Source organism: Musca autumnalis, unplaced genomic scaffold (assembly GCF_047663935.1).
Source record: "Musca autumnalis isolate F117 unplaced genomic scaffold, ASM4766393v1 scaffold_2, whole genome shotgun sequence".
NCBI lineage: Eukaryota > Metazoa > Arthropoda > Insecta > Diptera > Muscidae > Musca > Musca autumnalis.
The window spans coordinates 178,316,663-178,332,553 of NW_027411755.1; the positions used below are offsets into that span (position 1 = coordinate 178,316,663).

The 15,891-nt window shown below is 37.0% G+C and overlaps 1 protein-coding gene across 1 annotated transcript; it reads left to right on the forward strand.

The window, feature by feature from the left end:
* The first annotated feature begins 1,749 nt into the window (after positions 1–1,749).
* LOC141393214 (uncharacterized) lies at positions 1,750–2,219 on the forward strand. Its single transcript, XM_073966177.1, has 2 exons — positions 1,750–1,820; positions 1,895–2,219. Exons 1-2 carry the CDS (start codon positions 1,809–1,811, stop codon positions 2,054–2,056), a joined length of 174 nt encoding a protein of 57 aa, XP_073822278.1. The 5' UTR covers positions 1,750–1,808; the 3' UTR covers positions 2,057–2,219.
* The last annotated feature ends 13,672 nt before the right edge of the window (positions 2,220–15,891 follow it).

The following is a 15,891-nucleotide window of genomic DNA, read 5'->3' on the forward strand; positions in this document are numbered from 1 at the left end:
AAATCCACGTCTATTGTTGTCTTTGGGTTCTCCTAAAAATCTTAAAAATCCACGTTTATTGCGCCTTTGGGTTCTCCTAAAATGTTTAAAAAATCCACGTTTATTTTTGCCTTTGGGTTCTTCTAAAAATCTTTAAAAAATCCACTTTTTGTTGCCTTTGGGTTCTCCTAAAAATCTTTAAAAAATCCAGGTTTATTTTTGCCTTTGGGTTCTCCTAACAATCTTTAAAAAATCCACTTTTTGTTGCCTTTGGGTTCTCCTAAAAATCTTTAAAAAAATCCAGGTTTATTGTTGCATTTGGGTTCTCCTAAAAATCTTTAAAAAATCAAATTTTTGTTGCCTTTGGGTTCTCCTAAAAATCTTTAAAAAATCCACGTTTTTTGTTGCCTTTGGGTTCTCCTAAAAATGGTTAAAAAATCTACGTTTATTGTTGCCTTTGGGTTCTCCTAAAAATCTTTAAAAAATCCACGTTTATTGAGGTTTTTGGGTTATCCTAAAATATCCACGTTTATTGTGGCCTTTCTCCTAAAATCTTAAAAAAACCCCACGTTTATTATGGCCTTTGGGTTTTCTTAAAAATCTTAAAAAATACATGTTTATTATTGTCTTTGGGTTGTCCAAAAAATGTATAAAAAAATCCACGTTTATTGAGGTCCTTGGGTTGTCCTAAAAATCTTTTAAAAACTCACGTTTATTTTAACGTTTAGAACGTCCTAAAAGTATTTAAAAAATCCACGTTTATTGTGACCTTTGGAACTTCCTAAAAATATTTAAAAAATTCACTTTTATTGTGACCTTTAGAACTTCCTAAAAACCTTTAAAAAATCCAAGGTTATTGAGACCTTTGTGTTCTTCTAAAAATGTTTAAAAAATCGACGTTTGTTGTGGTCTTTGGGTTCTCCTAAAAATCTGTAAAAAAATCCCCCTTTATTGTGGTCTTTGATGGTTCCTAAAAGCCACCAAAGACCACAATAAAGGTGGATTTTTAACCACCTTTATTGTGGTCTTTGGTGGCTCCTAAAATTATTTAAAAAATCCACATTTATTGTGGTGCTGGATTCACCGAAAAATTAACATTTTTGCTTCCTTTAGAGAGGTTGTACATATCTATTCGTCACTACCCCACCAATCCACATTCATTGTCTACCTACAAACTCCAATATATTTTCGGTAAAATCGAAGTAATACAAACAACCACCAATGATTCCAAAACACATCGCCAAACATTAAATTTCTCCCCTAATTAGATGCAATCCTTTCATGGAAAATCCACACAAAGTCTTTCTTTTCATTGCCGTGAAATATTATGCTGATTGCATTTGGTGGTTGCCATTGATTGAGGCAATATCGAAAATCTGAATTGAATTGAAATGGACAAAAATTTTGGGCACATCGTATGCACCAGACATGCACACAGATACACACACATCTGTACAGCTATACAAGGAATGGGATAAAAAAAAACAAAATTGGCGTTGATGGCGATAATGATGATGGTGACAGCCAAATGATAGTAATGATTTCATTGCTAAAGCTTATCCCTAAATACAGTGACAGAGATGGATATTGCGGTCCCCCCAACCTCCTCCATTGCTGCAGGTTAGTAAATGTACAGACTTAATGACATAATATTGCCAATTTTGTGGACAATTGTTTTTTTTGTCCACTGTCCCACAAAAAAGGCTTGTTTGCTTGCAGCATGTTCGTTGTCAATTGGTTCTTGGGGTATAAATACATTTGTTCGCCGGCATTGAAACAAGTATTCATTGTAAAACGTTTAACAGGTGTTCATCTTCTTGCTACACAAAATGTTCAAAATCGTGAGTGTTTAGTTGCCTTTAGCATTCGGATATGGATTTTAATTTGTTTTATTAATTTTGTTCTGTTCCTGTAGTTCTTCTTGTTGTTTGCTGCTCTGTTGGCCATGACCATGGCTGCACCCTCTCCAGTGGCCAGTCCTAATCCTGCCCCTGCTCCTGCTCCAAAACCACAAGTATTCTATACCGGTTATCCTGTAGCCTATAGTTATGCCTACCCTGCTGTTTATTATGGTTGATTTGTTTGGTTTGTTCCAAAGGACAAATATAAAACGAAGTTAACAACGGCATTGATATCCTGATAATGGACGAAGGATTATGTATGGAGGACATTATTTCTGGTCTTAACATAAGTATTTTTATATTTTTTTCGTTCAATTAAATGCATTAAAAAAGAAATAATTGATTTCTGATTTGCTAAGGATTATTTAAGGAAGTAGAGACCCCAATTAACGTGGACATGTTTAAAGGTTTTCAATAGGTCCACAAAAAACGTGGCTTTTTATTTATTTTTAGAGTGCCAAAAGATCAGAATAAACATCAAATTTTATAGACTTTTTGAAAGACGTAATGACCACAATAAACGTGAATTTTTTTAAAGTTTTTTAGGACATCCCAAAGACCGCAATAAACGTGGATTTTTAAAGATTTTTAGGACAACAATAAACGTGGATTTTTTAAAGATTTTTAGGACAACAATAAACGTGGATTTTTTAAAGATTTTTAGGACAACAATAAACGTGGATTTTTTAAAGATTTTTAGGACAACAATAAACGTGGATTTTTTAAAGATTTTTAGGACAATAATAAACGTGGATTTTTAAAAGATTTTTAGGACAATAATAAACGTGGATTTTTTAAAGATTTTTAGGACAACAATAAACGTGGATTTTTTAAAGATTTTTAGGACAATAATAAACGTGGATTTTTAAAAGATTTTTAGGACAATAATAAACGTGGATTTTTTAAAGATTTTTAGGACAACAATAAACGTGGATTTTTTAAAGATTTTTAGGACAACAATAAACGTGGATTTTTTTAAAGATTTTTAGGAGAACCCAAGGTGAACAATAAACGTGGATTTTTTAAAGATTTTAGGAGAACCCAAGGTGAACAATAAACGTGGATTTTTTAAAGATTTTAGGAGAACCCAAAGGCAACAATAAGCGTGGACTTTTTTAAGATTTCTATGTGAACCCAAAGGCAACACTAAACGTGGGGTTTTAAAGATTTTACGAGAACATAAAGGCAACAATAAACGTGGATTTTTTTAACGATTTTTAGGAGAACCCAAAGGCAACAACAAACGTGATTTTTTAAAGATTTTAGGAGAGCAAAAATGCAACAATAAACCTGATTTTTTTTAAGATTTTTAGGTGAACCCAAAGGCAACAAAAAACGAGGATTTTTTTAAAGATTTTAGAAGAACCCGAAGGCAACAAAAAACGTTGATTTTTTAAAGATTTTAGAAGAACCCGAAGGCAACAAAAGACGTGGATTTTTTTATGTGGGGAGGGCATTATAAGTTTGTTTTGGCCAAAAAGTTGGTAACGCATCGAAATAATAGTAGTAGACCTATACTCATATATATGAAAATTAATGTCTCGACGAGCTGAGTCGATCTGGCTATGTGTGTCCGTCCGTCCATCCGTCCGTCTGTACGTCTGTCCATCTTAATCTTGTAATCACGCTACAGGTCGCAATTTTCGTCGGATCGTCAACAATGTTTGAGTGTTGATGGAAGTCCTGGAGGGGAAGAAGCCTATTAATTTTGGCTATAGTCGGATAATATTCAGGGGTCGAAATGGGCAAAAAAACTTTTGTGGAGAAAAAGTCAAGGATTTATTCTAATGCGTGAAAAAGGTCACCTTTACGTTGGTGGTCAAACAACGGAGATATCGTAATAGTCGTTTATCCAACCCAAATTTTCATTTTTGGGATTCCAAATCTAATGACGAATAGCACACCTTTGGCTGGTGGCTTTTCAAAAGTAAAGCCTGACTATGAAATTATACTATCTCACCTTACAATGATGCGAAGTAGGTTGACGTGGGTGTTCAAACGACGGATATATCACAATATTCGGTAATACATCACATTGTCCTTTTTTAGTAATAACAATACAGGTCGAAATTTTGATCGTTTCGTCGCGAAATTTTGTGGGCTGATGGAGATCCCAGAGAGGAAGATTTTGTAGACCAGGATGCAAACAACTAATGTGGAGAAAAATTCAACGTTTTGTTCTTATGCAAATATCTCCACTTTAATCAAGAGTATTGCAAAAGCGAAGCCTGATAAAGAAAGTGGAAAACTTCACTTTTACAACAGGGTAAAGTAGGTTGGCGTAGGTAGTCAAGCAACGGATATATAGCAATAGTCACTAATCCAACCCAAGTTTTCAGTTTTGGTGTTTCAATTGTAATGGCGAATATCACAGTTTTACTTGGTTGTTTTCCAAAAACAAAGCCTGTCAATGGAAGAAGAAAAGTTCACCTTGATGCACGAAGATGCAAAGTAAATTGACATTGGACAATAATCGATAATACATGCCTTTTTTATCCTTTTGCAATCACGCTACAGTTTGCAATTTTTATCGAATCGTAAGGAAATTAGGAAATTGCGAGTCCCAGAGGGAAAGAAGCCTATAGAATTCGTTGATGGTCGGGAATATTCAGCAGTAAAACTTGGCAAAAAAAAACTTACATATGTGGAAGAAAATTCAGCGTTATATTCTTGTGCTAATATCACCGGTTCTACGTAATAGGGTTATTCCAAAAGCAAATCGACGAAGAAAATATCACCTTTACAATGATGCAAAATAAAATGGCGTGCATCCCACTTTCCATTTTCATACCCTCCACCATAATATGGAGGGTATAATTAAATTTGATAATGAGGCTATCACATCTAAATGGCTAGAATTTGGTATTTAGTCTTTGTTGGGGGTATAAAACTTTCCACCTGAAATTTGTCGGTACAGGTCCACGTCTTCATGTAGCCCCCATAGAACTGTACCCAGCAAAATGTTTGATGCCAAAGATGCTATTCAAGAATGGGTGCATTTGAAATGGAATGTCATTTTTTAGCATCTTCACTCATTCTTTTTACAAGAGCGTGACCCCCAAAAGATGCAATTCATTTTCAGATCCTAAGCATGTCATCTCCACTAAGTCGGTGGATTGGCATCTTCAACAATTCTTTGGCATGGCATCTATACCAATTCTTTGGCATGTCATCTTAACTAATTCCCTAGAATAGCATTTTCGCTAATCTTTGCATGTCATTTTCACCAACCCTTTGGCATGCGTTTTTCACGCATTGTTCGGAAAATGCAGTATTGAAATATGATATTCATGGCGTTTTTATTTATTCAAAGTAATTTATGAAATAATAGTGGCTACATATTGAAGTTTGTTAGTAGATTTGACGCTGAGCAGATGTTTTGTATCATGAAACCTTGCCCTATAGAAATTTAGACGGCAGCACCATCCCGTGCGTATTGAGCCAAAAATACTCTGCTTTGTCCTGACAGCTAAGATAAATGGTGGATATTCTCCGAGGACCGCATGCAGACGATAGATAGTTTTTTCTTGAATCTGCTACTGCATTCAGGTGAATACTACTTAAACCTGCTTGATAGGCTTGTTGATCCTGGTTCTGCTCCCATCGACCATGACATTCAACTCTATTGTTCTCAACTCTGCCGCCCAATTGGTGAACAAAGTGGCCGTAGATTTATTGGCTGATATTTGTATATTCCTCGCGTGTAAAAGGGTGGTAAGATCAGACAAAAATGAGTTTAGCCATTCACAAATGTCATCAGGGAAGGCACCTGACACCAAGATCGTACAATAATCCGCATACGTTATAGGTTAGACAGTTCCTGCAATATCACCTCAGACAACTCCAAATTTCACTCTACGGGTCTCGGACATCTTGATCCTAAATTCTACACACGACAGGCGTCCAAACTATAATTTATTATCCAACGTTTCAAACTTAGCTGGAGCGTAGTCTGCTCGATGAACTCAAACAGCGTGGAGTGCTTGAGAGTCTCAAAGGGTTACTATCACTGTTCTATCACACGGCTTACTTTGATTGAGTCCTCAACTAATATGTGTGGAGATGACGTTCAGCGCAGTTGTTATGCTGCTTGCGGATCCCATGTTATTGATCGGCAACTAGACAGTTATTTCTGATGCTGGGGGACTAAAGCCCCACGAATCTTTGTTACGGGCGACTAAAGCGAAATTGGTCTGAACGATTCACCTTTGCTGGCATCCTTGCTAGGCTTCAGTAGCTGGTATATTTTCCAGACTTCGGGAACGATGTGTGTGGCTAGCGACAGGTTGAGAACTTTATTGATATACTTTACATTTGGCCGTCCAGCTGTTGCAGTTTAAGCACCGCCGCTACTCGCAAAATAGTTTAATTCCTCCGCAACTGATCGATTGATTCATGTTACAAAAGGTTTTTCAGTTCCCATCACCAGTTAAGATTTCGACATGGACTCTAACTGCAAATTACTATTTCGTGAAGTTTATTTTACGAACATTTTGGAAATGTACACTCTTTTGTTTTGTAGGGATCTACAAATCGACTTGTAGAGCAGGGCTCTCTAGAGCAGACAAGGAAACTTTTATAATACCAAAGATTGCAGTCTGACTCTATTTTTTGCTCAATGATTGGGACTTCCTAGCGTAATAAACTTACATAGCTTTAATAAATCTAAGATAAGTAAAAGAATAAATAAAAACACAAAATTCATCTCTATTGGATCGATGGAATGGGTTCAAATGCTGATGAAAAGATCGGATCTATCACGACTTCCTTTGAATTGGTTCAAAAGCTGATGAAAAGATCGGATCTTTCACGACTTCCTTTGAATGGGTTCAAATGCTGATAAAAAGATCGGATCGTTCACGACTTCATTTGAACCAATGCAAAAGATCCAGTGAAGTCATGGCATCTCATGGAATCACTTCCATCAAATTTTGCTGGATACCTTCCAATTTTCTTTATTTTGTAGGTTGTGGCCTCAATATCCCACCTAAATGGCTGAAATTAGGTACTAAATCTTCGTTGGGGGTATACAACATTACACCTGAAAATTTTCTGCATAGGTCGACGTCTTCTTATAGCCCCCATAGAATGTTACCCCCCGATTTGCGATATTTTTAAGGTTGCGACCTCAATATTCCACCGAAATGGCTGAAATTTGGTACCTTGTCTTCTTTAAGGGTGTAAAACTTTCCACCTCAAATTTGTCGGTATAGGTCCACGCATTCATATAGGTTCCATAGAACGGTACCTCCCGATGTCCGGTATTTTGAAGATTGAGGCCTTAATGGTTTTTGAAAACTCGAACCATAAGTGTACGAAAAATACTAAAAGCTACTAAATTTAGTACCAATTGTATATATTGCACGGATATAGCTAGAATATTGAAATTTGGTATGGGAATCGAGGTTGGGAAGTGGCGTGGATATAAGGAAATGGTTTGGAAAATTTTTACTTATGTACTAAATGGTACTAAATTCGGTACAATTTGCATTTGGATTAACGAATATAGCTGGAAACTTGAAATTTGGACTTAAGATTGCTGTTGGAGTGTAGCATAGATGTAGTTGTAGTTTTTGGAGGTAGTTTTGGGAATTCGTACTTATGTATACGAAAATTACTAAATGGTACTAAGATTGGTACAAATTTGATTTGGATCAACGGATAAAGCTGGAATCTTAAATTTGGAATTATAATTACTCTAAAGGATTGACATGTGGGGGTAGGTTTAGAAATTCGTACTTATGTGTACTAAATGGTACTAGTATTTAGAAATTTGGAATTATGATAGCTGTTGGAGTGAAGGATAGATGTATGGAATTAGTTTTGGAATTTCTTACTGGTGTGTACGATAAGTACTAAATGGTACTAAATTGGGTACAAATTGGATTTGGGTCAGCGTATAGAGATGGAATCCTGAAGTTTGGAATTAGGATTACTATTGCAGTGTAGGTTTGAGAGGTAGTTTCAGAAATTCGTAATTATGGGTACGAAAAGTTCTAAATGGTACTAAATTTGGTACAATTTGGATTTGGTTGAACGGATAGCGCTGGAATCTTGAAACTTGGAATTAAGATAGCTGTTCCACCCATAAGAACGTTAAAAAACTTGGGTTTGGGCGTCGGGTTAGTAGCCCTCCCCTAGAAAAAACAGCCTACTATGATAAAACGAAAGAAAAGAAAAACAAACCCCTCTAAAGTTGACGAACCCCGCAAACGTTCTAAGCACCATGTTCTGCGAATATGCACCTGGAATGTTCGCACTCTTAATAGAGAAGGTGCAGTTTACGCATTGGCAGATGTACTTGAAAAGTATAAGGCCGACATTACTACCATACAGAAAATAAGATGGAACGGGAAAGGCGTCACAACAACACCTAAAGGTGACGCACTGTGTTATAGCTGCCATGACACAAAGCATGAGTTTGGTTGCGGATTTGTAGTTAGTCGGAGGTTAAAACATCTCGTCTCCAGCTTCACCCCAGCGAATGAAAGACTCGCTGCAATTCGATTAAAAGCAAAATTCTTCAACATCAGCTTTATTTGCGCTCATGCTCCCACTGAGGACAAGGACGAACAGACCAAAGATATATTTTACGAGCGCTTAGAAGAAACTTATGACCGTTGCACTGCCCATGACATTAAAATTATACTGGGCGATTTTAATGCCAAAAGGAGAACACCTTTGGCCCAACAGTCGTGAAATTTAGTCTTCACAGCGAAACATCTGACAATGATTTGAGCATCTCGATATTCATAAGGGCACCTGGCTGTCGCCAGATCAAAGAACAAGAAATCAAATTGATCACGTTGTGATAGATGGAAGACATGCATCGAGCGTGTTGGATGTACGATCGTTCCGAGGCACAGACATAGACTCGGACCACTTCCTTGTCGCAGCAAAGGTACGTACCAGTCAAAAAGCGGCAAGCAAAGTGCGAACAGACACAACACGGAAGTTGGACATCGGTAAGCTGCAATCACAACAGATAGCCAGAGCATATTCCACTTAACTGGCCCAACTGCTTAATAAAAGCACTCCTCGTCCCGATAACATATCAGGACAATGGCAAAACATTGCCCACTCCATGCACACAGTCGCAAAATCAGTACTTGGATACCAGAGACCTCCACCAAGGAATCCATGGTATGACCAGCGTCGTGCCGAAGAGGAAAATGCGGCATATAGGGCTACTTTACAATCAGTAGCAACGCGTAGCGCACGAGAGAGGTATCGGGAGAAAAGGAGAGAGGAGAAACGTCTTTTCTGCTGGAAAAAGTATGGAAAAGCGGGAGTGTGAACAAATCGAGATGTACAGGAGACAGAATGAAGTTGGAAAATGCCTGGTAACTGATACAGATAGTGTGCTAAGGATATGGAAAGAGCATTTTTCCCAACTGTTGGTATCCAATAGTAGCGAAGTCGACGAAGATACCACAGATCCCATAACAGAAGGTGGTATTGAATGTATACCACCCGGCCAAGATGAGGTAAAGACAGCAATAAACCGGCTGAAGAATAACAAGGCAGCAGGAGCTGATGGCCTAACAGCCGAGATGTTTAAAACCGCAGGCGACACGATGATAAGGTGTATGCATCAGCTAGTTAGCTCCATCTGGCAAGAAGAACGCGTACCCGACGATTGGAAGCTGAGCATCCTGTGTCCCGTCCATAAGAAAGCAGATAAGACTTTATGCTCCAACTATAGGGGCATAAGTCTTCCCCCTATCGCCTACAAGATATTGTCAGGGATATTATGCCACCGGCTAAAGCCCATGGTCAACGAAATAATTGGAACATACCATTGCGGCTGACCTGGCAAGTCCACCATTGACCAGATATTTACCCTGCGGCAACAACAACACCTTCGTTTTCTACCTCGCGAAAGTTCTCATTTTATGATTTTCTTTTTTCATAGACGTGTATGTTTGTCATAGGATGGTCTATAATTTTAGAATTCTCATAAATTACGTTCCAGAAACAAATCCTTCATCCTAGTCATATCTAAGAGTTGTCTTATCCATGTTTAATCTAAACTAAATTGGCCGATGACACCATAATCTACTGTCACACCTCAATTTAATTTTTGTTTATTGTTCGACTAGTTTTATAGTGTCTGATAGTTAAAATTCTAAAAGAGTTTCAAGAAAAAATTAACGAAAACAAATCAATGCAATAATTTTTCAAAATGAAGTCCGGCATAAGTGTGATTAGTCACTGAATTAATTAATGCAACTTCATCCTCCTCCCAGAGGATCACTTAAATCATTCCAAAACAAACAGCTAATAATTTAACATACAATCCACTATAAATAGTTCCAGCAGCAGCGTGATCAGCATGTATTCTGTTCACAAGTTTCGTGCAGTAACAATCAACCAACCACCCACAAAAATGTTCAAAATTGTTGGTAGCATTTAAGTTAATAGTTTTTGCTGTTTTTTTTAACAAAACAAAAATCTTATTTCATTTTAGTTCTTTTTGTTGTTTGCCGCTTTAATGGCTTTGGCCGTTGCCGTTCCAGCACCAGTTGCTAATCCTGAACCATTACCAGCACCTCAGGCTTATTATAGCGGTTACCCTGCTGCCTATACTTATGGATATCCTGGTGTATACTATGGTTAAGCTTGTTTAGCATAGTGGAAATCGGAATTGTCTATATTTCATTGAATGATTAAATAAAAACTTAAAAATAAACTTAAAATGGTTTAGAAATACCTTTTAGTCATGTATGTTAATCGGGACAAATAAGTCTTCCAAAAATATTAGAAGACGCCACTTCTCGTGTGGGTCATCTAAAATATATTACAATACTTCATCCATTAAGGTCTATGGGTTCTTCCAAAAATCTTTTAAAATCCACGTTTATTGTGATCTTCTTCTTTGTCCATTAAGCCGAACGGAGTGTGGATTTCTAAGCATAACGACCATTTACTTTCCCTCCCCAATGATGTCAATGATGAATGTCATGCTATTTGATATCTTTGCACTATGCGTACCGTAAACAAGTAATCATCTCGTTTTATGGCACAACCTGGCCAAAGTATCCGCTATGACTCAACGTGTATTAGATCTGATCATTAGCAACCATTCTTCCTGTTGCACGTTCCATTTATATATTCAAAAAGTAAGAACGGCGTTAAGTTCGCGGGGCCAAACTTTTTGTACCCTCCAGTGGAGGAGGGCATCCACCACGAACTGCATTAAAGTAAATGGGAACAATTAGTTTCCTTTCGTTTATGAATGTACTAAGCTCCACGTCAAGTCTTATTCTTTGGAGGAGTAGAATATTTTAACTGTTGCAAATCACTTTATATTGATATTATTCTGCGTGGAGGTTTTCTACCCATTGAGAGTACAAAATACTTACATCAACTTCAGAATAAAACAAGTAAAAAAGTAGCAGTCGGTTTTGCCGACAGAGATATACCCTCAGCCTGTGCAAATTGGAACACTTTTTTCACAAAAAAACTTATGTATTTAGGGGGTTTCAAAATTTTGGCCGTATGAACCGACAAAAATGTTGATTAGTATTAAAGTTCAAAAATTTTGCGGAAAAGGTACTTAAAGGAATGGACCGTCATACACCATGGGGGTGCCATAGGGGGTTTTTACACCATTCGGGCTGTTTTCTTAAAAAGAATGGACTTGCCCCTGAAACAACTTCTACCATCGTAATTGAGGCAGCGAATGTAAGTTGCATCAACAAAAATCAAAGTGATTCAATAGCAGGTCTTAAAGTGAACATATCCAAAATTTTGTGTGGGAGGTGCGGGATGGAGTGGACAAATATAGTCCATATTCGAACCTTATCTATATCTGGTAGATATTATGAGAATGTGTAAAGTATGGACCAAATCGGTCACTCCCATCAAGAGTTATCGTGCGCACATATTTTCCGAATATTTTCGAACTTTTGTGGGGTAGGTACCTGAAGGAGTGAACCGATATGGCTTATCTACGAACTTAAACTAAGTTTGGAAACAATATTACGAAGGCCAAATTTTGCCCGGAATCGGCATTTCCGTTCGAGAATTATCTTGCGCTTCCACCCATAAACATGGTGTCATAGGGTTTGTTTTTCAACTTTCAGGCTATTTTTTCAGGAAGTATGGACTTGCCCCTGAGCAACTTGTACCTTCGTATAGGGGACAGTGAATACAAGATGATACAACAAAAACCAAGGCGATTCGAGAGCAGGTCCTAAACTGAACTTTTCCGAAATTTTGTGTGGGAGGTACTCGAAGGAGTTTACCGATTGAGTCCATATTGGAACCTCATCTAAGTCTGGTAGAAATTTCATAATGTGCAAAATATGGACCAAATCGGTTACTTCCTTCAAGAGCTATCGTTCGCACAAATTTTCCGAACATTTTCGAACTTTTGTGGGGGAGGTACCGGAAGGAGTGGACCGATATAATCTATCTTTGAACTTGAACTAAGTTTGGACAAAATATTACGAAAGCCAAATTTTGGACCGAATCGGCAGATCCGTTCGAGAGTTATCTTGCGCTCCAACAACTACACACGGTGTCATAGGGTTTTTTGTAACTTTCAGGCTATTTTCTCAGGAAGTATGGACTTGCCCCTAATGAAACTTACAGCGTCGTATAGAGGACAGCGAATACAACTTGCGTAAACAAAAATCAAAGCGATTCGAGACCAGGTCCTAAACAGAACTTTTCCGAAATTTTGTGTGGGAGGTACCCGAAGGAGTGGACCGATTGAGTCCATATTGGAACCTCATCTAAGTTTGGTAGAAATTACACGATGTGCAAAGTATGGACCAAATCGGTTATTCCCTACATGAGTTATCGTGCGCACAAGTTTTGCGACAATTTTTGAACATTTGTGGGGGAGGTACCTGAAGGAGTGGACCTATATGGCCCATCTTCGAACTTAAATCGAATCTGGACAAAATATTTCGATACCCAAAATTTGAACCGAATCGATTGATCCGTTCGAGAGTTATCGTGCGCACCAGCCAGCCAGACCGACAGACAGACAGACGGACGGACATTGCTAGATCTACTCAAAATTGTCTGAAACGGATATCGTACAAACATACTTGGGGTCTAAAACCATTATTTCTATGAGGCACATTTTTGGTCGTATCAAAGTGTAAATACCCTCTTTAGCCTAAAGGCTGAGGGTATAAAAACCCCTATGGCACCAAATGTAGTGCCTGGAGAGCTCGAACCGAATACTGCGTTCGTCCACACTTTGGATATTTTAATATTTCTTCGAATATTAGAAGAAATTCAAAGGTGGTGCTTATAGGTGCACTTCTTCCTGTAACCAACATTGTGACGACCCGCTTCCCTACAGACCCTATTCCTTCAGGCCCAACGCTACCTTTTATTCCGGCTGTGCTCAGGGCTAATGGGGGGTGTTCTTACCTGAAGGAATCAGTCTAGGTCGATCAAGAAAAATTAAAATTTTTAGGTAGCATCAACTTAAAAGTGCAAATTGAAGGGAGAAAACTTATTTCTTTCGGAAAGAAAAAGATACAGGGATAGCTTGATGTTGTATGTCATCCCAAAGCCGAATAACCCACCCATCCATGCCGACTTTCTAACTTTTATTGTCAGCCCAAACGCTATTTAACCTAATCCTTCAATTTCGTGGAAAAATAAGACGAAATCTGTTTATAAATTCATTTTAAACGTTTAATTCCAAACAAAGATTATTAACGAAATATTGTAAAAAAAATATCTACAACTATTAACCGTGAAAATAAATTTTATAGTATAATTTAACAAATAACGCGATTGGATTGATATAACGCGAATATAACGGTTTATAGAATATTTATCGTATATCAATGTAAATAAAAAAAATAATAATAACAGTATTGCGTTTAAAAGAAAAAATGTTTTGACCACTCAACACATTTGTTTTATACTAAATACTTAAAATATGTATGTTTATGTATATTCCATGTAATACTTACAGTTTTCATTATCCTTTTCAACAAGCGCTTGCAGAATGGACCTTGAAAATCTTGACAAGAATAATTTGAGGGGGAATAAAATGTGTTGAGAAGTTTAAAATTAACTATAGAATAAAACTTAATCGTTAAATATATGATGAAGTTAATCTAGATGATGTTCTCCGCTTAATTGTTTGACATAGTAGCCTTGTATTGATCCATTTTTCGCAGAAGATTCAGGAAAATAGTAAAAAGCTGGGATGTGATTGCTTAAAATCTTTAAAATTTTATCCAGACGTTGAATACAGAAGATATGGATAGACCATATCGCCAATAGATTTAGAAAATCGATGCATGCGTTCGATAGAAACTTGGCCTTATAAATTAATACAGCAGATTATAATTCTTTAGACGAAAATCAGCAGAAGTTCTTAAAACATTTTTATGGAAGCCAATATCCTTTCAAAATTCTTATGCACAAAATTCAGCAGAAATTCTTTAATACTTTTTACGTAGGCCAAAGTCCTTTTGAATTCTCATGTACAAAATTGTGCAGAAATATCCTTTCAATCCTTTCATATACAAATTCAGCATAAATTCAAATATCCGTTTTATATAAAATTCAGGCGAAATTCTTCAAATATCCTTTTTATATAAAATTCAGGCGAAATTCTTTTAATATTTTTCGGCAAGTTCCATTATATATTCCAAGCAATATTCTTTATATCCTTATGAAAATTTCAGTAGTATCCTTAATGTATGTTCGAGGATATACTTATTTATTTATTTTTTTTTTTTGGATTTAATAACGAATCGTTTCAAATACTATTTATTGAATGAATATTTTTTTTTATTTTTCGACAGGCAAACCTCTCTCCCCCAAAAGTATATTTCCTTGCCTTCTATATTTTTTTAAAAAAATATGTATTTGTAAATTCCGAAAATTAAAACTTATAGTGCTCACAACATCCCGCCCACCCCACCCCCAAAAATTTCGAAAATATTCCCTAAAATGGTACGCGCGATTTCTCATAGACGTAGCAACCGATTTGGTTCAAAACATTGGAACTCTAAATATTGTCGAAACTTAGTTTATGTTCAAATTTGGGGCCTATCTGTCCAATCTTTGTGGTACCACCCACACAAATGTTCAACATTTTTGTGTGGTTAAGGGTCTGTTCGAGGATCCTTTGGACATTTTTACCGAAGGTTTTCCTAGCGGCCCTGCTTACAGCGATATTATGTTTTTCGTAGGCTAGTGTGATAAAAAAGTTTTATCTATCGATATCCCCGCAAATTTTTGAGCTTTAAACTATCCATACTTTTGTCGGTTCATACGCCCAAAATTTTTAAAACCCACCTAAATACATAAGTTTTTGTTTGGGAAAAAATTATTTCAATCCACACAGGCTGAGGGTATATCTCTGTCGGCAAAGCCGACTGATACTGTTTTACTTGTTACTTTCTTCCAAAGCATGGACAAATATTTACATTTTGCCGAATTGATCTTTTGTACGGTTCATTGCGGCTACACTAAAACCTGCATATCTTCTTGGGACACACAATTCCAATTAAAAGCCAATTCGATAGAAAAATTTGACTAACGTTTCATGGTGGTGAAGACCTGAAACTATACCAAAATTTTAGCCACTTCGGTGGGATATTGATGCCACAACCTTCAAAATGCCGAAAATCAGGAAGTACCGTTCTGTGGGGGCTATATACAGACATTGGCCTATACTGACAGGTTTTACGTGTGAAGTTTTATACCACCAACAAAGACTAAATGCAAAATGTCACCCATTTCGGTGGGTTATTGAGGCCACAACCTTCGAAATAGGGAAAAAATCAGGAGGAACCTTTCTATGTAGGCTATATGAAAACGTTAACATGTACCTCCATATTTCTGGGAGAAAGTTGTCTAGCCTCAAAGAAGACTAAATACCAAAATTCAGACATTTCGGTAAGATAATGTAGCTAAAACTTTCTAAATGAAAAAAATCGGGAGGTACCGTTCTACCAAAACGTGGACCTCAAAGAGGATTAATTAACAAATGTTAGACAATTCGGTAAGATAATGTCGG